Consider the following 23280-nt stretch of genomic DNA (forward strand, 5'->3'; position numbering starts at 1 on the left):
ACCTCAATATTATTAATTTTAAATTCCAGAAAAATCTAGAGGAAAAATACTGCTATACAGGAAATTCTTCTCCAAGGGTGTTATTTTAAAAAAATCCCATTTATATCCCACCCTTCTCCGAAAACTCAGGGCGGCTTACAATCTAAAGCACAAATCAATGTGCTTAGCAATAGCCTTCATTCTATGTATATGCCTGCTTATTAGGGCTTTTGCCCCCCCCCCAAGCGGCATTATTACAAAGTCAGCTTATTGCCTCCAACAATCTGGGTCCTCATTTTACCTACCTCGGAAGGATGGAAGGCTGAGTCAACCTTGAGCCTGGTGCGACTCGAACCTGCACTAATTGCAGGCAGCTGGTGTTACTTAGCCCACTGCTCCACCAAGGCTCTTATGCTTTTTAAATTTTATTTATTTAAAACTCATCTTAAGAACTCTGGGCAGTCCAAAACCATTGTTGTGACTCAGGGCCAGCCTGTGGGTCCGACAGCCGGCTCCGACGTATCGGAGGACTCAGATGAGGGGGAGGAGGGAGACGAACCGGCTGATGATGGTTTGGAGGCTTTGCAGAGTCCTCAGCCGGGGACCTCTTCTCAGCTGCGTGAGCCCGAGAGTGCGGAGGATGATGACCCACAGCTGGCCCTGTTCAAGGACGCCCGACGCAGGAGGCAGTCGAGCAGGAACAAACAAAGAAAGGCTATGGGACTCCTCGGGAGGAGGCACAGGGAGACCACGCCCTGAGCTCTCTATAAAAGGAGTGTTTGGGGAGGGGCTGGTTGCTGAAAGCAACTTTTCCGCTTGAGAAGACAAGCTCTAGTGTTTTTGTTAACTGCGTAATTAAATCTTGGCAGAAGCCTTTTAGCCTTGGACGCTCTCCAGTCTCTTCTTTCTGATAAGGGGTTTGTTAGAAGAGGGCTGGTTCAGAACAACCATGATACAAAAAACATTATATAAAAAATAAAAACAACAAAAATAGATACAGAGACAATACAAATCTGGCACTATAGCCAAACTCCCTTGATGCAACCCACGCCACATATTCTTCCAACTCCAGATTTATTTTATCCCAGCTCTTGGAGAAAAGGGCAGTTATTCATGGCTTTCAAGAAAGTGAAAAGGATAGAGATCTGCAAAATCTCAAGGGCTAGTGTGTTCCACAGATTAAAGGCTGTCATGTAAAAAAAACAAAGGACACATTTACTAGGTCCTGCAAGATGGCAACATCTAAAGGAAGGGAACTGAAGCACATCTCCTCTGTCTGATCTGATGGACACAGGGGGAGGCAATCCTGCAAGTTAGCTGCCCATGTAAGGCTCCAAAGGTGGTAATCAGCACTTTGAATTGTATGCAGAAGAAAACTGGGAACTGGTGCAGTTCATACAATGGAGGTGTAACATGGACAAATCTAGGGGCATGTAGCACTGCATGCCACTGCATTCTGGAACAATTGTAATTTCTGGGACAAGCCCCATTGCAGCAGTCCAACGGGAAGTGACCAAGGCGTGAATGATGGTGAGCAAGGCCTCCTGATCCAGTATAAAAGCTTATGTTGATAAACCAACATAGTCTTTGCATTATAAGAGGCAACTGTAGGCTTTGCGGAACTCCAGATTATGCTGCTCTGCAGTAATTTGAGTAAAATTGGAATTTATCTATTGTTTGATGACTGTCCTAATTCTGTGAGCCTGTGAAAACTTAGGAAGTCACAGCTACACAAAGATACATGGAAACTAGTGAGACCTTATTTATGTCTTTCAAATAGCTGATTGCATCATTATTAGTTCTGTAGAATTTACTGCAATTCTGGAAAGACGTTTTTATAGAGAACTGCCTTTTTAATTCTTTGCCAGATGAAGTTGGAATCTGAGAAGTGATCACATCAGCAAGAAAAATCTGAGAAGGCTCTATCTGAACTGCTTGTAAGAACATCAAAATATCCCTTGGGATCCCTTTGCACATTCTATTTTCAAGATGTACATGTCTTATTTACAATTGTTGCAAGCCAGCACATCATATCACCTGGCTTTCCCTGAAAAAGCTGATAATTAAAACAAGCAAAACACAGTAAAACAGGCCATAAAATCAAAAGCAAGTAGAAATAAACAAATAAATAAAACTACGTCCAAAAAAACCAAAAAGCCCGCTACCGCCCCAAACAGACAAGACACCAAAGTTAATACCATCAGATAAGGCTGCTGTTTTATAATAACCGGACAATAAAAAGGCTACTACTTATTTCATGGTGGTATCAAAACAGACTCCTGAAGATGATCTAAATGGCACCATCTAGAGAAAGCACCCTCTTTAAATAGCCAGATCACAGGGCATTTAGAGGTGTAATGGCTAAATCCAGCTTTTTACACTGGGCCTGAAATGTATTATGAAGTGGCTCAAATGAAACATTAATGGTGTATGCTGTTGAAATTATTGAGCCCTGGGAAGGAACCTCAAAGTTCCCAAACCATTTTAAAAACTGACTCATGTACTATATAATGTATCACAGTCATCTAAAGTATAAAGCAAAATGTATGGCTGCATCTGAAAGCTAAAATTCCCTATTGAGCATGTATGGTAGGAAACATGCCTCTGCTATTCATCTCCAGAAACAAGGGAGTCATTCCACTCCTGAGTGGGAATGAGAAAAAAAAGATTACTTCTCAATTCTGCTTCCTCAGACTTTCTGTGTAAGTTGAAACATTTATGTGGAATTTACTCTCCAGCTCAACTGTTCAGTAATCAGGTAGTGGGATGAACGTGCAGCCTACATCCAGTCTAGAGCCCATCTTGTATTCGTTCACAATTAGATTATTTCCACAATAATATCTAACTACCTTGGAAAAGCTGGGCCTCTTATTTATTGATGAATCTATATGCCTCCTTTTTGGCAAGCATTTCTAATAATGGCTTAATAATACATTGCAAGCTTTTGGTGGAACTGAAAAGCCCACTGAAGAGAATACGGCTGGTGGCTATTTAGGAAAAGCAGAAGAAGCAACCATTTGAACAATGATTGGTATTTCTGCTGCAGGAGTAATGAAATCACACTGGCAAAAGATGGATGGGGAAAAAACAAACATTCTCCCAGATCTATCTATCTATCTATCTATCTATCTATCTATCTATCTATCTATCTATCTATCTATCTATCTATCTATCTATCATATTTATATTTATATTTATATACCGTGGGTGGTGTACTACAGTGGTGTACTACAGTGAATTAAAAAGTGTTACTAAAAATGTTTAATGGATTATATGAAATGATCCAGCTTCAAATGGAAAAAGGTGATACGAAGCACACATAAATATTTTGCCTTGTCAATAGCTCCTTGAACCATGTCAGAGCAGTCCAGCCAAAAATCCTTTGAAAAAAGTCCCATTTTCTATAAGGAATAACAAATAGATAAGACATGAATATCTCCACATGGTCTAAATGTCTAATATACACGTGTTTTAAACAATAAATAAATAAATTTCAATCTGGATTGTTGCACAGCCCTACTAAACAGCAATCACTCTGAAAGTTGCTTTAATAGGCAGCGATATGCAAACATTTCAGGTGCTTTACTAGGAAGGGATATGCAAACATTTCAAATAAATTAACAGTAAAAGCAAATGTATGATTTCTCTTAGGCCTGGGATACATGGATATAAGTTTATTGTCAAGGTAGAATAGTGGTTCCATCTGAAAACTAGATAGAGCAGTGATCTCAGTTATCATAAGGGTGGTCAAGAGCAGGCCTTGATCCTATCACTTGTAGATTTTAAATACAGATCATGGTAACAGAGCTCAAAGCACATGTTATAGCATGGGTGTCAAACTTAATCGCATCACGACCTATCATGACGTATTGTGATGTTTTTTGCCTTTGTGGAGCCAGCGTGGCCTCTGTGTGAGACATCCCGCCCACCAGTTTGGGAGCTTCTACAAAGATTTAAAGTGGAGAAAATTCTAGCTCTTTAGATATTGTCTAAATATCTTTATCCTATTGTCTGTCTCCTATTAGACCTATCAACATAGCCAGTGGTTCGAAGTGATAGGCACTAGAGTCTTAAAACCTCAAGGGAAGTACAGGGTCCCACCTAGAAAGGTATGCTTGTTATGGGATAGCATGTGCAACCTGAGGCAGGCTGGGCCTTATAATCTAAATTGGTTTAATGAGGGAGGCAAGAAAGAAGAAGAAAGGAAAGAGGAGAGTTATACAGGACTCTTTTCAAACTTAAAAAAAAAACATTCAGGAACTATGCCATGGTAGAAGAGTCCTCAGGTGTTTGCATACCAAATCTGTTCTATTTTTAAAAGTAATCACTGCAAGATCTTTTCAAATAGCTTTTCCATACATCTGGTGCATATTTAGAATGAAGAATTTCCATAGAGAAGCGTTTTGGGATTCGGCGCCCAGCCTGAAGTGGTTGAAGAAATCAGACTATATTTAAGTTCTAGTGCTTCAGAGCCTACTTTGACACTATTTCCCACAGCTCTATGATTTTAAATGGGCTTCTCTTCCTAGGAAGATTGGCTCAGAACAAGCACTTGGACTGTAACAATATCTCCCCCTGTCATATCTACTGCTGGCAGATTGGAATAAGAGGAAGGGGAAAAAAAATCAAGGAAGTTTTTTTTAAAAAAAAATCTCTTTTTTTGCAAAGTTAAAAGATTGCTTAGCTCACATCAGTAAATGCAGAATTTCACCCTGTGTGAAAGGAAGTTCCCCCTTCCTTTTTTATACTTCAGATGTAAGAAGCTAAAATAAGCAAGCCAAAGGAACAGGAAGGGAAAAGCAGTCTAGGGGAGCATTTCGTGGAAATTTAGGTTTGGAAGGAGGGAAGGTGTTAGGGATTTTTGGGTTCAGATTTTGATCCAGGTTAGAGAAGAATCTGGAGGCTGCCGAATCTCACTTTTCTTTTCCAAAGCTCTTGCCTAGATTCGGAGTAAATTTCAGTAGTAACTTCAGCTCCAGCTGAGGAAAAGAATTAGAGGAGAGGAACTTAACAGAAAGAATCGTTTTTCTTTTTGATCCTTCTTAAAAGGCTTCTGAAAGCAGAGAGAGAGAGAAATATCCCTGCCATGATTTTTCATTTTGTTGTTGTTGTAATGTCTACTTGTGAGATGCCATTACTGCCCTTGGAGCATTGGTAGCTGGCAACTCAGGTGTTCTGTACTACATTTCCCATAGTGCTTTTAGTACTGACCATGTCAAGCAAGAATGACGAAGCTTAATTCTGAAATATTTTAATGGTGTCGCGTTTTCTTTAGAACTTTCAAAAAGAAGATCTCTGTTCCAGGAATATAAGTTGGCAAACGGCAACATTTAGTCCACAACTGCTTTTTTAATGGTTGTGAATAGTAGGTTTAGAGGGCTGCAGTCTGAAAAGTGGGTGGAGCCAAGAGACAGACTCAACTAGGTTTTATTTAGTTTCCATTTTATTTAAACTTTGTAGGCATATACAATAAATGTTTGGGAGCCACATAATGACAGCCAGTTTGGTGTAGTGGTCAAGGCACCAGGCTAGAAAGAGAGAGATCATGAGTTCAGGTCCCGCCCCAGCCATGAAAGCCAGCTGGGTGACCCTGGGCCAGTCTCACTCTTTCAGCCCAGCTCCCCTCAAAGAATTCTTGTTGTGGAGAAAAATAGGAGAAGAAATATTCATATGTTGAAAATGAGTTAGTTGTAGAATAATAAAGGCAGGATACAAATAAATAAATAAATGCATTCAGTAATTTCTTCCTGTTGCATTGCACATTGTAATTTGATGGACGATTTTGAGGAACTTTAGGGGGCTGCGCCTTTGCCGTTCACGGTACATCCCTAGTGGGGATAAAGAGATAACTGAATGGGGAAGACAATAAAGAGAGTGGAAGAATAGAAACTGCTTCTTGTCCAGAGAACTCAGTGGGAGCCAAGCGAGGGCACGATATTCCACATTTGTCCACTAAAGTTTAACTAGCCAAAGTTGCTCTTGCTTGTTAGTTACAGTAGAACTTTGTAGTATAAACGAAGAGAAAAGGAAGAAGATAACCTCACACAGCATATCTGAGAAAAAGCAAGACATGTGGGCATTAGGTCCTGCTTTTATGATACAGTGCAATGAGGTCAACATTTTTATAAAGGTTTACCCTGGGAGAATTTAAGCTTTTCTCCATGTTCGGTTTTCAGTTTGACCGGGATGCAGGTGTGTCTTCAGCAAGCCAACATTTCATCAAATGTGCTGTGTGATGTTGCAAGGCAAGTACAAACGGAAAGGAGTGTTAGCTTTCCCTACCTTCCATATATATACATAACAAGCAGAACAAAAAAAATGCAAAAATGGCTCAATCACCTCCCCAGTTTAAATAGGTATAGGAGGAGGGGTGTACAATATCTGTCACAGAGTCCAATAGGATTTGGAAAAGATAGGAGTAAGTAAGATATCCACTGAACTTGGAGACCTGCTCTGAAATTAGGATTCAGCTGCATGCATATGCAGCTCTCTTTCTCTTTCTCACATACACAACAAGCAACAAGAGAGTCAACATTTGGTAATAAATCAGATTTTGATTTTTCGAAATTTTTTATTAAGTATGCATGAGCAGGAGATAAAGAATAATATTGCGGTGACTGATATTTATTTTGACGACTGATTTATTACTTCTGGGATGCCCAGTCTATATCCCTCTATCTAATTTTATCCTAAGATATGGGAAGCACAGGCATTCCCCACAGCTGCCATTCTCGAAAGGTTATCTATGCTTGCTTTGTCTACCTATCAATCAGTCATAATATATGAACATTGGTTTGGATTTTCTCTCTATATGTTTAGCATTTGTCTCTTGTTTCTGGCACTTCCCAATAAGGCTAGCAACATATCTTTGGGAAATTTAGATGGGCTCATTTTATATCTTACTTTCTGACCTACCTTTCCTTCAATGAGTTTAGGGAAAGGTAATATAAAGAGAAAGAAAGGTAACTTTGACAAAGACTGAGATGTGTTACTAAAGCATCAAGGGGAAAACACATCTCCAAAACAAACAAAAAGTATGCAAAAATTTACATTGGTATAGGAGGGGGGTGTACAATAGAATAAGACCTGCAAGGTTCTGTTATTATTATTTTTTATTTTAATTCCATTTATATCCCGCCCTTCTCCGAAGACTCAGGGCAGCTTACAAACTTAGCAGTAGCCTTCATTCTATGTATAAGCCTGCTTATTAGGGCTTTCACACACCCCCAAGCGGCATTATTACAAAGTCAGCTTATTGCCCCCAACAATCTGGGTCCTCATTTTACCTACCTCAGAAGGATGGAAGGCTGAGTCAACCTTGAGCCTGGTGGGATGCGAACCTGCACTAATTGCAGGCAGCTGGTGTTACTTAAGGAGGCATTAGCCCACTGCTCCACCAAGGCTCTGAAAAGTGGGTGGAGCCAAGAGACAGACTCTGAATAAAGGCCAACTCCTATTGTTCCCTGATCTAGTCACCTAGTTAATAAATATTCTAAAGGCTAATAAATATTCTACTCTTATGAGGTAGCTGTCATGGGTCCGATAAATGAGACAGTTCAAACAAATTTCAAGCATTGTTTATCTAATAAATTTTAATAATGAAAGGAAGCATCGGCACTCAGGGAGGGATGCCAGAATCTGAAATCTCCTCCCCACAAACCCATTGTAACATACACAATTCTCGCCCTTATCTACATGTCATAAATCACATTATCCAATTAGCCTTTACATATGAAGTTTCACTTCCCATTCTGTATGGGGGGGCTTTTCTTATCTTCTCAAAACATCCAGTTGACGTTCCCCCTCCCCCAAGGGATTCAAAGCAAAACGGTTAAAGTAACAGGCTGTCTCTTATATTGTCAGTGCAAAAACATGTCTATGTTTGCAGCATTGACAGTAGCAATAGCAATAAGCACTTAGACTTATATACCGCTTCACATTGTAGTTTACAGAGCCAGCCTATTGACCCAACAATCTGGGACCTCATTTTACCGACCTCGGGAGGATGGAAGGCTGAGTCAACCTTGAGAAGTAGCCTGAAGTGCTGCATTCTAACCACTGCGCCACCACGGCTCAGTCCAGCCCAAAGAGAGTTTGAAGAGATTTGTGGCCAAGAAAACATCAGAGTCCAGATTTCCCCAGGTACTATAAAAATTACACAGGTTTCTGGAATTATACAGAGTATAAATGAAAAGTTTTGGGGTCAACATGTAGCTTTTAAAAGAAGAAGTAGAAAAAAACCTAATAATGCTGAATTGTCCCTATCAGATATGACTCCACGCTGATCTAAAGTGCTGGATTAGAACTAAAAATCCTTTGCGGTCCTTTGGGCATTCATTGAAGTGCAAACTTTCCAGAGACAGCCACAGAAGTTACAAAGGCTGGCTGATGTTAAACTTCGTTTCTGATAAATATACAGAAATAACGGCATCACTGATAAATACTCTGACCTGAAATACCATCCTTAATTCAATAGTCTGCAGAGAAGGACTTCAAAAAAGAGCAAAATGAATGGTTCAGATGAAAAGCACTAAAAATCATGATGCTATTCTCATTTCCTGCCCGTCAGCAATGAACAAATTCCATATTGATTAGTAAATGAGATCACGTGTTTAGTTTTTAAGTGGTATTTAGCCCAGAGCTGCTCTTAATCTGATATTTGATTGCAATCACAATGAACAAAGTATAGGTAAGGAGGAACCTTTGGGGCAGGGAAATTCAGTTAAGTGCCTTCTCTTCAAACTTTCATTAGCTCCATTTCAGCAAATGGCAGGGCAAAGGATGCAGAATTCACCCATTTTATCAAGCTATTAAGACAGCATTAAGACAGAGCTGGCTTCTTTAGTACCTACCTGGCAAAGCCTTTTTGGCAAGCATCACACTACGTTTCAGCAATAGTACACATAATGGAATCCATCCTGAAAAGTCAGTGGACATCTTTAGCCAATATAACCTATAATTTGGCATGCTGCTCTAATCAAAAATGGGTTTGCAACTGTGCTTTCTTTTTGTCTTAAGTTTTCTTTCTTTTTCTTCTTTTTGCTCCTCTGGAAAACTCTTTAAAAAGAAAATCTTGCTTTTATTCTGGGACAGCCAAATGCTGCGTTGAAAATAAAGCAGGAAAAAGGGGATCACCCTGCTCCGCGCGACAGTTTTACAAGAAAAGGAAGCAGAAGAGCTCAAATGTAATCACAATTATTTTGTATGATCGCAGCAAGGCTTTTTGAAGTCACAGTGCAGAAAGTGGAAAGCAAACACATAAGAATACCTTTGGTGTTTTAAGACCGGTGCCTTAGATAAATATTTTAGAAAGCTTTTTTTTTAAAAAAAATGTTCTGCTTCCAGATGGCAAATGTTCTTTCCAGCACATAAGCCTAGGTTGCAACATGCATTAAGGACTTGAAAGAAAGAAAGGGGAGAAAGAAGGTTCTTACTAGAAGCATGCAAAAATTAAAATTGCAGTCTCTGGGTCACTTTAAAGAAAAGCCATAGCAGAATGCCTCTCCCTTCCCTTCCCTCAAGCCCACAAAAGCTCTCCAGAGAATGAAGTTACTTACTAGCATGTTAAATGTGGACAGCCTGGTGGTATTCAGTCCTACCAGTGATGGGAGCGTTTGGGACATCCAGTTAGAAATCATAGCCATGGTACTAAGCACTGCACCCAGCTTGAGCAGTGGAGGACTCATTGCTGTGGAAGCTAATGAGTTTTCATAGTGAGTGATTATCATCCTAGAACAGACTGGCAGGGAAAGAGGCGTGCCTGCAACTCACAACATCCATGGCATGAAAAGGGTACAGCCTCTCTAGATGTAATCATCCTCCAAAACGCACATCCAAGCTGCTTCCTCCCCCCCCCCCCTTCCTCCAAGCACTGGCACTGAAGTCTCCTCTCTTTGCACCACATAGCAAGGCAGGCTGGTCACAGGCACAAAAGCCTTTAATGCTCATAAAATCAGTTTTGCCTGGGATGGAAGAAAAGATGTAGAGGAGAACAGATGATCACTTTGCCAGGAGTGGGCAGCTTGTTGGTTAATGAGGCAGTGGTCCAAGGCCAGAGGTAACAGTCAACCTGCTACATTCAGCTGGTGGTTAGAGAACAGCATCTTTTAGACTTCGTACGGAACACCTGTAGGCATTTGTAGGTAGGGATGAGGCCGTGAACCTCTTGCTATTGCCACTGTCAGTAAGCGTCACAAGGCTTTGCGTGAACAAAAAATGCAGTTTGATGCGTGGGTGAGAATAAGCCCTGCTGGATTCCAGGGGACTTGCTTCTAAGTCAGCATGAATAGTCAAGCTACTTACTGCATCATAGTCCATAATGCACAAGGGTTCACTGTTTGAAGAGTCAAGACTGGCCTCCTACCTCTACTACCTTCAAAGCCAGGATAAAGTCTGTGTATATGAGTGGGTGCAGAAATTTCCAGGAATGTCACATTTTTGTTTTTTATTTTATGTGACTAATAGCAATTATGACACCAAATTGTTCCAACCAAACATGACTCTTAAGGAAAAGAGAAAAGATCTTGGCTTAGAGCCAAAATGAAGACTGTGTACCTGAAATTGCTTTTCTACCGATTGTTTCACTGTAATTTTTCGCTTCTGCGGGGACATTCAGATTATAATTGTGGAGATGTCACTTTTTTATTTATGCTGCTTAGTAAAATATCACAAATAAAACATCACTTTCCTATAATATGACATGATGGCTCCTGATGTAATGAATTTAGAAAAAAAATGATAGAAATGTAGAACATGACTAACTATCTCTGCCTCCAGGACCATGTATGTGGTAAGCCATGTATCTGAATGGTGTGGAGGATGCTGTTCATATAGTATCAGACTTTGCACTTGTAGATCAAGCTGGGAGAGGGTATTGCAAACATCCTGATGTGTCCTAATTTCTCAGCAGCTTTCAATACAATGGCATCATTCTGGATTGACCGCAAGTAATTAAAGGCAACATATTGCAGTGGTTCTTGTCCTTTCTCCATGGTGGGTTCCAGTCAGAGTTGACAGGAGGTGAGAGGTGAGCCCGCTGCCCCAGATTTGTGGGGTGTTTCAGGGTTCAACACTCTCAGCCCTCCAACTTAACAACTATAGAGGATGTTGGGGAAGGTCATTTGTCACTTCAATGTTGATGATCCTCAGTTATACCAGTAGCACTTAGACTTATATACCACTTCATGGTGCTTTACAGCACACACTAAGTGGTTTACAGAGTCATACATCATGTCCCATGTCTTTCAAGCTATGCTGTTAACATCATATTCCACTGGCTGAACCTTTGGTTGGGGGAGAACAAACTAAGATTCCATCCTAGCAGTACGAAGCATCTATGGTTGTTTGGCCCTTCTGGGAGCCTTTCATCTGTAGGCCTGAACAGGGTTAACCTACTTCTTTGGGGTCTAGTCAGTGGTGGGATTCAAATATGTGAAAACTGGTTCTCTCTGTGGATGTCGCTTCCAGAAGTCCATTGTAGGCCTGTGCAACAAAAAATTAGCAACCGGTTCTGCTGAGGTGGCAGAATCCCACCACAGGGTCTTAGTTCTTAATCAGCAGGGGAGTTTTGGACCCATAGCACTTGCTTGAAGCGCATCTGGCAGCTGTAGCCAGAGATTTCCTTGCCTTGTGTTGTTATATGGACCATGAGCTCTTACATCAAGACTTGGTCACTGCATGGATGGAATGCTACAATGTGCTGCATATGGGGTTAGCCTCCTAGCCTCAGTAGGACTCAGAAGGCCTCTGGTATGGTACCAACCGTCTAGAATAGCATACCTCCAGGAGATATACTGCATATGGCTGCTGCTTATCAGCCTTTTAAAAAAGCATTGACAGTAGGGCTCTTTCTTGGGGCCTTGGAAAGGGAGAGAGTTAGTTGATGTTCCTTCTGAATGATGTAATCTGTTACATTTTCTTCTGATTTATTTTTTACTGTTTGTACAGTATATGCTTGAATGGCTACTTAAGATACCCTGGAGTTAAGTGGCCTAGAAATTTGCAAAACAAATAAACAAACCAATTAACTATTCTGTTTACATTGGCATGTTGGAACATGTAGGTGCTTTGGGGGTTATTTATGTTGTGCATACAATGTTGAGGAAATTATTCAGCTTCCAGGTCACGTGGTAAATTGGGCTATAATTTTAGAAGAAAATAACTATTACTACAGTAGTTCGGCAGAGCTTTTTGGTCAATCTGTTTTCCTTTAAGGGAAGAGAAACTTAATCATGATTTGTTTATGAGAAATTCTTGTTAGCGCATTAGGAGTCATTCTTCCTCAACCTCACATTTTGATTTTTTTAAAATATATTTTTATTGAAGAAATTTTTAAGAAGTTAAAAATAATTCAAATATTAAAAAAGAAAGAAAATAAGAAATGATGGTGAATAAAAAAGAAAATAGAAAAAGAAAGAAAAAAATATTTTAAAGAACCAACTTCTAATCTTTTTGATAGCAGTTATAAATACACTTATATTTTACCGTAAGTTACATCATGATTTCCTTCTTTCAATAAGCTATCCTTTCCAATCTTCATAAATCATAAGTTCGTTTTTCTTTTTTCCTTTTTAACAAAAAGTCCATAATGGTTTCTAGTCATTGTTAAATGTATTTGTTGATCTTTCACTAATTAAACAAGTTCATTTTTCCATCTCTACAAGTTCTGTCATCTTCCTCTCCATTGTGGGTATTTCAGAGTCTTTTCATTTTTGACTATACAATTGTCTTGCAGCAGTAATTATAAATAAGAATATTCTTCCATAGTTCTTTTCTAATTGACTATCCACTAATCCCAGTTCTGGGTTCAGTTGAATGTTGGTCATTAAAATTCTTTACATCGTATGTATTTGAACCCTTAAATTTAGACAGGATAAAATAACCCTTCATGTAGTCCACATTTCCAACAGGAAATTTGAAGTAGCTTTATACATTCTAGACATTTTTTCTGGACTTATACATCAACAGTAGGTGCATCATTTTTATAAAAGTTCTCTTTTAGGTTATAACAATGTAAATTTCAATCCTTTTAACCACATATTTTCCCCACCGTTTCATCTGTACATTGTGTTCAAATTTCTTTGTTCCTTTCACTTCCATTTCAACTTTCAAACCCTTCTTTGTAGGTCAGGGGCCCCCAACCCCCGGGCTGCAGCCCATGAAGTTGCAGGTGAGCATACGATGCTTCATTTGCACATGTGCAGGATTTAAGTTGTGCATGTAAAGCCATTCTCTCCCTGCCCACCACCAAAACCACTGCCAGTGGTTCGTGGAATGAAAAAGGTTAGAGATCTCTGCTGTAGGTCATCAGTAGCTCCTACTGAAGTAACATGAAAAACCAGGGAATCAGTACTTTGTGTCACAAGGTTGACACAACTGGAGAAGGGCAAGTGAGACATGCTTATTAAATTCAATAGCTAGGTTTGTACAATGTCAGATGCAGATGACATATTAACAAGGCAAAAAGTGAATTTAGTCTGTGTCTAAGCTTTTTTTCCAACTCTTTTTCTTTTTGACTTTTTTGTGCTCTTTTAAATCCCAGAAGATTATCACAACAGGAAAGAGTTTATTAATCATAGACATGTATTTATTCAATTTGTATAGCTTATTCATCGCAAACCGGTGACTCTGGGCAGTGAACAATCATAAAATGAAATGAATTGGTCTTGGTTTTCCTTAACAGGATTCAAGTTGCATTTTAATCATGGACTGTAGATCTCATTTTTTTCATTGCATTCCAGAGGGAAATTGCAAACTTTTATTTTTGCTCTGAACTTCAACTGTGCTTATATTAAGGCCATGAAAGATAGCTCTTCCCCCACCCCACCCCCAATTTTTAGCCAGTGTCATTCTAATGATATCTACAAAATAGAAGACTGAATGCAGACAGGAAGTTGTTATAATTTGAAGGACATTAATTAGCAAGAGGGGAAAGGAATATGCATCACACTCACTATTCAGCTCCCAGATAAAGTAATGAATTCTGTAAATTCACTGAATTATATGGAATAGTTTCATTTAATTTCCCAGATGAATGAATGAATGAATGAATGAATGAATGAATGAATGAATGGTTCTATGTCTCCTTATTCGGAAATAGACTAATCTCCATTGTGGGTCTAAGCAATTGGAGTTTATTCTCAGTTAACCTGGACTGTGCTCATTTCTTTTAGTTTTCTTCCCCGGTTTTCTTCAATATCAAATAGCTGAGTTTTGAAAAAAAGTCTAGTGAACATCTCTGTTCTTGCATATGCATCATAAACAAGCAAGTATCAATAATATTTAGTAGCCCTTCCTTTGATGAAGATGTGCCATTTACATGAGGCTTGAATGAATTTATAGTTTGGACAGAGATATACTTTGATGGACACAGGAAACGATAACAAATTCATATGTAGATAAGAATAAACTTGTACATGGCTACTTAGGTCTTCAGACTGCTTTCTGTAGTGGCTAAGATTGTTCCCAAGAATACTATACTACTCTGAAAAAATCAAGAATGCTTGATAAAATGAAGTTTTAGGTGCTTGTCCCTTTTTTTTTGAAGTGAATTCATAGAGGGAGAGGTATTTTTACATAACCTGCATAAAGGTAAAGGTAAAGGTTCCCCCGCACATGCGTGCTAGTCGTTTCCGACTCTAGGGGCCGGTGCTCATCTCCGTTTCAAAGCCGAAGAGCCAGCGCTTGTCCGAGGATGTCTCCGTGGTCATGTGGCCGGCATGACTAGACGCCAAAGGCGCACGGAACGCTGTTACCTTCCCACCATAGTGGTCCCTATTTTTCTACTTGCATTTTTTACGTGCTTTCGAACTGCTAGGTTGGCAGAAGCTGGGACAAGTAACAGGCGCTCACTCTGTTACGCGGCACTCGGGATTTGACCCGCCAAACTGCCGACCATCTGATCGACAAGCTCAGGGTCCTAACCCACTGAGCCACCGCGTCCCTAGAGCCACCACGTCCCTGCATATGAGCTCCTAAATATTAGCCAATCTTTGCTTCTCTCTACATACCTCAAATTAGTTGATTTAACCAAGATGATAGACTGCAGGAACATGAAGATATTGCTACAGATGTTTTTGAAAATCCTTTTCTGTTCTTGTTGTCGTTGACTGTATTAAAATAAACTTGTTTTCTTTCTTATTTCAGCCTGGGACTAATTCCTGGGACAGGGGTTTTTGTCATTTTGCCTTTTCAGACTCTGGATAAGGCAGCATTTTACCATTCCAGAAGGGGTGGCAGAATTAGCAGTATAATCTCAATTTCCTAGGGACTTCCTCAGTTTGGCTTTTTTAATACTCCTTTTTATCTGAAGCTTGTTCCTATCACATCACTTCCTTACACTGAATGAGATAGAGAATGGAGGCCTGGCTTATTGATGGCAGAGATTTGAGGAGTGATGGCCTGGGAATAAAAATAGAATTCTGATGCTTTTTCAAGTTGGGCAGATTCTTTCAGTTATTAAAGTACAAGTTTTCCTGAAGGTCACTAAATGCAATCATTTTCACTTGCTGCTGGAAAGATAACATCAACGATTTGGAAGAGGATATATTCAAGAAGGATACTGCCACTAAGAACCTTTGTTATTATTCACTTCACACAAGGGAACTTATTAAAACTGCTCAAGAAAGAAGCATATTTTGTTCTGGGATGGAAGTAGTAGTAGTAGTAGTAGTAGTGTAGTAGCAGTAGTTAATTTCAAATCTAAGAAAACATAGGTGGCTGGAGAAGGAGGTATATTTTAACTCCAGTATGAATGACCTGGAAGACCTAATGGGGTTAGTGATCTCAGAATGTCTCATCTAGGGGTGTAATCTGCTAGTCTCTTTTCACCTCATTGGAAACTGAAGTGATCTAAATCCTAATCTGACATCAAACTACTCTGTAGGTATGGTCTCTATGGAAGAGAGCTAGCCTCATAAAATGTGATGGAAACCTTTCTCATTCAACCCAGTCAGAATGCTGAGGGGATTAATTAGTCAATTTTGGTAAAGACTATTAAAGATGAAAAGAGTCATATATCTGCAGTAACCTGGGGCTATGAGTAATGTGAAGCCAAATGAGAATCCAGGCTTCCTTTACTGAGCATTAGTCTGAATTGGGGAAATTTGAAAAGTTGCCATAATTCATCTGAAATAGAAGAAACAAAGGCCAGCGTCTCTGGATCCTCACCCTGGCAAGGCATTTATGATAAATCACAGCCACTCTGAAGAAAAGTTGGAAAATTAGTAACAGCAAATTCTCTCTCTTTCTACACATATTCACACACACACAACACACATATACCCAAATATATAACTTGGCATAACAAGTTAAATAAGTAGCCAGCAGGAGCTTATCCCAACTCAGTGGCATGTGAGTTGCTTTCATAATTTGCTAGCATTTCTCCATGCATCTGTCCATGGACAAAAATGTCAGTGTGTCAAAGAGCAGGGCACTCTCAAGCTGCAAAGAAATCAAGCCTAAACTGATGCAGTTTTGATGTGGTGATTCCACATCAAATATGGAGTCAAATTCCACATCAAATATGGAGTCGCAGGAAGGAGAGTCTCTTTCCCAAATGGCAAAGATATAACTGAGCTTGAAATGTCTAGAAGAGAGGAAGAGGACAAGGACAGATCCTTCCTAACAATCCATATAATATAATTATAGTTATGCAGATAATTGCTTTAATCTGGCAAGATTCTGTCTGTAGGCGAACAACAATAAAACAACTAATCAGAAATAACCCCACTGCAGTTTTCTTGGCAAGTTTTCTTGGAAATGGTTTGCCATTTCCTGCTTCCTAGGGGTGAGGGAGTATGACTGGCCCCTTGTTGCCCAGCTGGCTTTGTGCCTAAAATGGAACTAGAACTCACAGTCTCCCAGTTACTAGCCTGGTGCCTTAACTGCTACATTACTGTGGCAGTCCAGCAGGTGCTAAGAAACAGTATAAATTCTAAAACTAATATTCCTCTGAAGTCAATCCCTCCTGTTCGACAGTTCAAAATAACTTAAATGAATGGAATTTTAATGAATGTTACAAGTATCACAAGCATCTCATATTTTAAGTTTACGGACTGAACATTAGCTGTGCCAGAATGAAAGGATTTGCCAATTTTCCTATGAAGATTTCCATATTTTTCTCTAAATAATTCTGATTTTGTAATATTTTCAAATGTTTCATTTGTGTAAGAAACTTATTGCTATTTTTCCTGAAGTCCTCTGATGACTCTAAGAACTTTCAAATACATCCCATACTCTTTTTTAAAAAAAACAACCCTACAGTTTTCCCTTAATTTCTTTGGCTCCCTCAATTTTGCTTTAAAACTAACTCCCATTGAAACTTTCATGACAAATGCTCTGTCAGCTAAAGAAGCACGCGAGACAGCTGGCTAACGAAAACCTTTTATTGTCAGAACCGGGCAAGGAACAGACTTACAATGCCTTCTATTTATATTCCAGCTGGCCGGTCGGTGACCAATCAGGGCTGTGCCGGTTTCCCGCTTGTCCAAGTGGGCCAATTGGCGAAGGAGAGCTTTGACAGCCCGGAGCTGTCAAGCTACTCGCGCCTGCGCAGTAACCGGCGGTTCTTGACAGCCCAGAGCTGTCAAGCGGTTACGCTTACGCAGTAGCTTCCGGCAGCTTTTGACAGCTGTCAAAAGCTGCCGAAGGTTTTACCTCATAACTAGGAACATGGTAACATAACATATAACGTGTGAATACACAACAACAAATTTTCTTATTAGCTTTTATTCTTGTGGCAATAAAGAGGGAAGTAAAGTCAATCCCCATCTCCAAAGTTACAGCAGATGGAAATCCAATATTCAAGGAATCAATTATCTATATGGTTTGAGAATAATACCCATACTGGTGTGCAATACATCAAAAACAGGAAAAATAAACCCCATACCGAGAAAAATAAAGGTTGTAGACCAGAGTGATTCGTACACCGGGAGAAAGAAAAGTAGATGGTGTTCCACCCTCTACATCAGAGTTGACTGAAATACTAATTGGCAATTTGCTACATTACAACTGAAAACTTCAATGCTGCAATTGGTATATTAGTCATTTACACCAGTCAGGATGAGCTAGACAGGAGTATTCCCTCAAGCATTGTGCTAGACAGTACTGTTAATTATCTAATACATAAACTGTAGAAATCAAGAACCTGGTAGTTCTCCAAATGTCATTGGAGAACAATTCCATCAACCTGATAATTCGCTTTGGGCAAGACAAAGATTATTTTTAAAGCAACAGCTTTCTTACAAAAAAACAAAACAAAAAAACACCACGTATCGTGGAAGTCTATTGTTCAAGGAAAATATTAAACTACAGGCCAGATCTTGTGGGATGTGGGTGAATTTTTAAAAAGAGAAATAGGTTTCTGTAGGTATCATATAAGGATGTTATTGTGGGCTCTAATCTTTGAACTCAATCCTGCCTGGAGACCTTAGAAATCTGCTTGAAATGTCTGTGAAGTCAAGAAATTCTACCAGGTAGAATGTCAGCTCTTCAGACTTATTTATGTCTGCTGAAGAACAAAATCAGTAACAGAAGACATAAAGATGGTTTTCTGGAGAAAAGAGAGTTCTTTCAGTTTAAAATTGGACTGGGTGTGTGAGAGCCTGCTGGGGGAAACCTTGCTGAGACAAGCTACTATTTCAGCCTGCTAACATGAAGCCATTCCTGCAGTATGTTTCTTTTGTCTGCTTTACCCTTTTGTTTTCTTTCTTCCTTTTCCACCCATACAAATATTTTGTGTTGAACGTGGGGCAAAACCGCAAGGTAACAATGCTACCATGCGGCTATGTTCAGAGTGAACATAAAGTGCGAGCTGATAGTTTGCACTGAAACAATTAAGTGGGCTTGGTTCACAGATGCTCGGAGGATTCTGGAACAGGGGAAAGCATCAAGTTCATAATGTTAGAACTAGGCACAGTATGGCCGATTTAAAAGTAATTGTGACCTGCTAGAGATAGGGTAAGGGACGTGGTGGCTCAGTGGGTTAGGACGCTGAGCTTGTCTGTATTATATGTATAAACAGCTTTAATATCTTTAATACATAAGTTAACAAGTCAGTCGATGAGGTAAACCGATCTGACAGAAGAACACACGGGAACTTTGACAGCTGTCAAAGTTCCTCGCAGGGCGCAGGCGCGACCACTGACAGCTCGCAGCTGTCAAAACACCGAGCCATGCGGAAGCCGGAGCTGTCAAACACAGACGACGCGGATTGGACGGGAAAGACGCGGCGCCAAATAAAACAAACCTGATTGGCCCTCACTGACAGCCGCCGGCTATAAAAAGCCGGCAAGTTATTCTGTTGTTGTCTTGCTCTAAATAAACCTTTAAGTTAACTAGCCTGTCGTCCCGAGTGGTCCTTCGGCTACTTCACTGGTGACGAAGGTGGGATCGCTCCAGAGCTGAAGTCACGGCCGCGGAAGAGAGTTCCCGGTCAGAGCTGTCACGGGAAGTTTTAACTTCCAACGGAGCGAGACCCAGGACCGGACGACATGGCAAACTTCGGCCGCGTGAGGGAATTCGACACCCGACATCCCGAAAGGTGGCAATCGCACCTGGGCCAAGTCGAGGGATTCCTCCTTGTCAGCAAAATCACCGATGACAGAGCAAAGGCCGCCGCGCTGCTATACATCAGCGGACCCCCCGTCTATGACGCTGCCGTTGGGCTGTTCAGCCCGGTACCCATCACCAAGGTATCCTACGCGGACCTGGTAGACCAGCTGACGAAGCATTATATGCCAGCCCGATCCAAACTGTACTGGCGGGTTCAATTCGCCCAGAAGAAACAACGTCCAGACGAACCCGCAAACGATTTCATCGCTGGGGTCCGACACGCCGCGCGGAACTGCCACTTCCCCGACCTAGAAGACCGCATCAGAGACCAGGTGGTGATCGGGCTGAGGGACGAATGCCTACAGAAGAAGCTGACATCCAAGACCGACATGAGCCTGGCAGAATTGACCAGAGAAATCATGGCCTACGAGTACAACCACAAGAAGAAGCCGACTACCACGACCCCAGAGAGCCCAGCGACCGTCTTCCAAGAGAGTGCAACCCTCAGCGACAGCGACGAGTCGGTGGACTTCACCGACGGAGAAGCCCTGCAGCGCAGAATGGAACGCAGGCAACCGAGGAGAAGCGACACTTCGGACCGCCGAAGGTCCAGGAACCCCCCTCCGCCACCGCCGCGTTACGAGCAACGGGCCGCCTGCGCCAGCTGCGGGGGCAACCATGCCCGAGGAAGCTGCCGGTTCAGAAATGCTAAGTGCCACAATTGTGGGAAGACTGGCCACATCAAACCGGTGTGCCGCAGCAAGGGCCGTGACAACATCAATGATTTGGAGGCAAACTCCCCAGGTAGGCCAGCTACCCAGGCCAACAGAGAAAAAACGCCAGGGGCCCTGGTGGAAACAATTGACAGGGTAAACAGCCTAAGCTCAAAGGTTAGGATCAGGGTAAAAATTCAGGGGGTGTCCTGCCTCATGGAGGTGGATTCAGGGTCAGCAGTCTCCTTAATTTCATTTAAAACATATCAGGAGATCTGTCAACAAGGCAAGGGAAAAATTCCTCTGAGGCAAACCCAGGTCCACCTAGCAGACTTCCAGAAAACCCCTATTCCTCTGGAAGGGAGGGCTAAGGTTACCGTAGAGTACAAATCATTCAAGGGTCCCCTAGAAGTGCTGGTAACGCCCGGAAATCGCACCAACCTGATAGGGCTGAACTGGTTCGGGCCATTAGGGATCGCCATAACGGGGGTAAATACTATACAATCACCCAGTCTCAAAGCCGTTTGCAATAAGTATGCAGACGTCTTCGATGGCACATTAGGAAAATACACGGGACCCCCCATCTCTTTACAATTAAACCCAGCAATCCAACCCATTAAGATAAGAGCTAGGAGAGTGCCCTTTGCCCTTAAAGAAAAAATTGAAAGGGAACTAGAGCGCCTCGTAGGGCTCGGGGTACTTGAACCTACGGAGGGGGGAAGCTGGGAGACCCCAATAGTCACCCCAGTAAAACCTAACGGGGAAATAAGATTATGCGCGGACTATAAGGCGACCCTCAACTTAGCACTCAGCCCCCATGCTTACCCGGTGCCAGCGGTAAGGGACGTTTTTGCTTCCATCCGCTCCGGCGCCATTTTTGCCAAACTTGATCTCACACAGGCATATTTGCAACTGCCTGTCACTAATGACACCGCGGAAGCCCAGACAATTGTCACCCACCGCGGTGCCTTTAAAGTAAAAAGGCTACAATTCGGCATATCAGCAGCCCCGGGTATTTTCCAGGGTATCATGGAGAAAACCCTGAAAGGACTACCCGGGGTCTGCCCCTACTTCGACGATGTTCTCATCGCCGGAGAAAATGAAGCAAACCTAGCTGACAGACTGTCAGCTGTGCTGAGCCGGCTCAGAGAAGCCGGCCTCAAACTTAAGCGGGAAAAGTGCTCCATTGGAGTCACCTCCACAGAGTTCCTAGGGTACAAAATAGACGATCAAGGTATCCACCCTACCACAGACAAACTAAGGGCTATTCAAACTGCGCCAAGCCCCAGGAATAAACAAGAACTTCAAGCCTTTTTAGGGTTATTAAACTTTTATCATGCCTTCATTCCCCACAAAGCCACTATCGCAGAACCTCTGCATAGACTCCTAGATAAGGGAACTGCCTGGTCCTGGACCAAAATTCAGGAAAATAGCTTCCAATCACTAAAAAAGATTATTTGCAATAGCTCAACGATCACCCTTTTCCGAGAAGATACACCAATATGCATCGCTTGCAACGCATCTCCCTATGGAATTGGGGCAGTATTAAGTCATGTATACAAAGACGGCACCCAAAGACCCATAGCCTTTTATTCACGCACTCTGTCAAAAGCAGAAAGAAATTACGCACAAATTGACAGAGAAGCCCTAGCAATAGTCGCAGGGGTTAAAAAATTTCATGACTACCTTTATGGGAGACCCTTCACTATATACACAGATCATAAACCCCTATTAGGGATATTCACTTGGAATAAAATAACACCTCAGATTCTCTCACCGAGAATACTTCGATGGTCCACATTCTTATCTGCCTACTCTTATCAATTAATCCATAAACCAGGGAAGGAATTAGGACATGCAGACTGCCTCAGCAGACTGCCAATTCCTAGTAAGGACCCAGACCCAGCCCCAGCTGGCCTGATTTTAGCAATTTCACAACTCCCAGACTGTCCCCTCTCTGCAAAGATTATAGCTAACAACTCAGCTAAGGACAAAATACTCAGCAGAATTCTCAGATGGACCACAACGGGGTGGCCAGCACAAAACCCACACTCCCAATTCCAGCCATACTTTAACAGGAAAAATGAAATATCTACGCATAGCGGATGCCTGCTGTGGGGAAATCGAGTCATAATACCTAACAAAAACATAAATCAAACATTAGACATCCTACATGAGGGACACCCTGGCATTGTCAAGATGAAAGCGATGGCCAGGAGTTATGTATGGTGGCCAGGCATTGACAAAGAGATAGAAAAATACGTGGGAGGGTGCTACACTTGCCAAGCAACACGGAACGAACCACCCCAAGCACCAATTCACAAATGGGAAACGACAAAAAATCCATGGTCACGCATACACTTAGATTTTGCAGGACCTATCCAGGGACAAAGTTTCTTAATTGTAGTTGACAGTTATTCTAAATGGTTAGAAGTCACTCCCCTTAGAAAAACTACATCAGGAGCCACAATACAAGCCCTAAGGAAAATATTCGCCACACACGGCCTCCCAGACACCATAGTTTCAGACAATGGGCCTCAATTCACCTCTCGTGAATTTCAGATCTTCGCTATGAAGAATTGTATTAGGCTGGTCACATCTGCACCATTCCACCCATCGACGAACGGGATGGCAGAAATTATGGTGCGTTCTACAAAAGAAGCTTTGAAAAAATTCGTCAAAGGGAACTGGCAGCGGCGACTCAGCCAGTTCCTAATGTCACAACACGCAACGCCATGCACAACAACGGGCAAATCACCGGCGGAACTAAGATGGGGGGAGAAGGCTGATAACGCGGCTCGACAGATTACATCCTGACACGTTCCCGGAAGAAAACGAGCAACCACAACCAAACCGTACACTCACACCAGGCCAAATGATATGGGCGCGATCTTATACAGATAAAAACAAATGGGTCCAGGGGACAGTGCTTAAACAAACAGGACCCATTTCCTATCTCATATCCACACAAACTCACGGCAATCTACGCCGCCATATAGACCAACTCAGACCCAGACAACCACCACACACCCCAGAA

The 23280-nt window shown here is 41.6% G+C and overlaps 1 protein-coding gene across 2 annotated transcripts in view; it reads right to left on the reverse strand.

Annotated features, from left to right (window-relative positions):
- OLFM3 (olfactomedin 3) overlaps positions 1 to 23280 on the reverse strand; it is a 198771-nt gene that overhangs the window by 59579 nt on the left and 115912 nt on the right. The window contains exon 1 of one of the 2 annotated variants that reach the window (XM_083358490.1): positions 9537 to 9744. The exons of the other annotated variant lie outside the window; for it this stretch is intronic. Coding sequence (XP_083214616.1) covers positions 9537 to 9707 — 171 coding nt within the window. The 5' untranslated portion in view covers positions 9708 to 9744. Of the gene's footprint in view, positions 1 to 9536; positions 9745 to 23280 lie in introns of those variants that run through there. 2 annotated transcript variants of the gene reach the window in all.

Source organism: Vipera ursinii, assembly GCF_947247035.1.
Source record: "Vipera ursinii genome assembly, chromosome: 3".
In the NCBI taxonomy this organism is placed as follows: Eukaryota; Metazoa; Chordata; class Lepidosauria; order Squamata; family Viperidae; genus Vipera; species Vipera ursinii.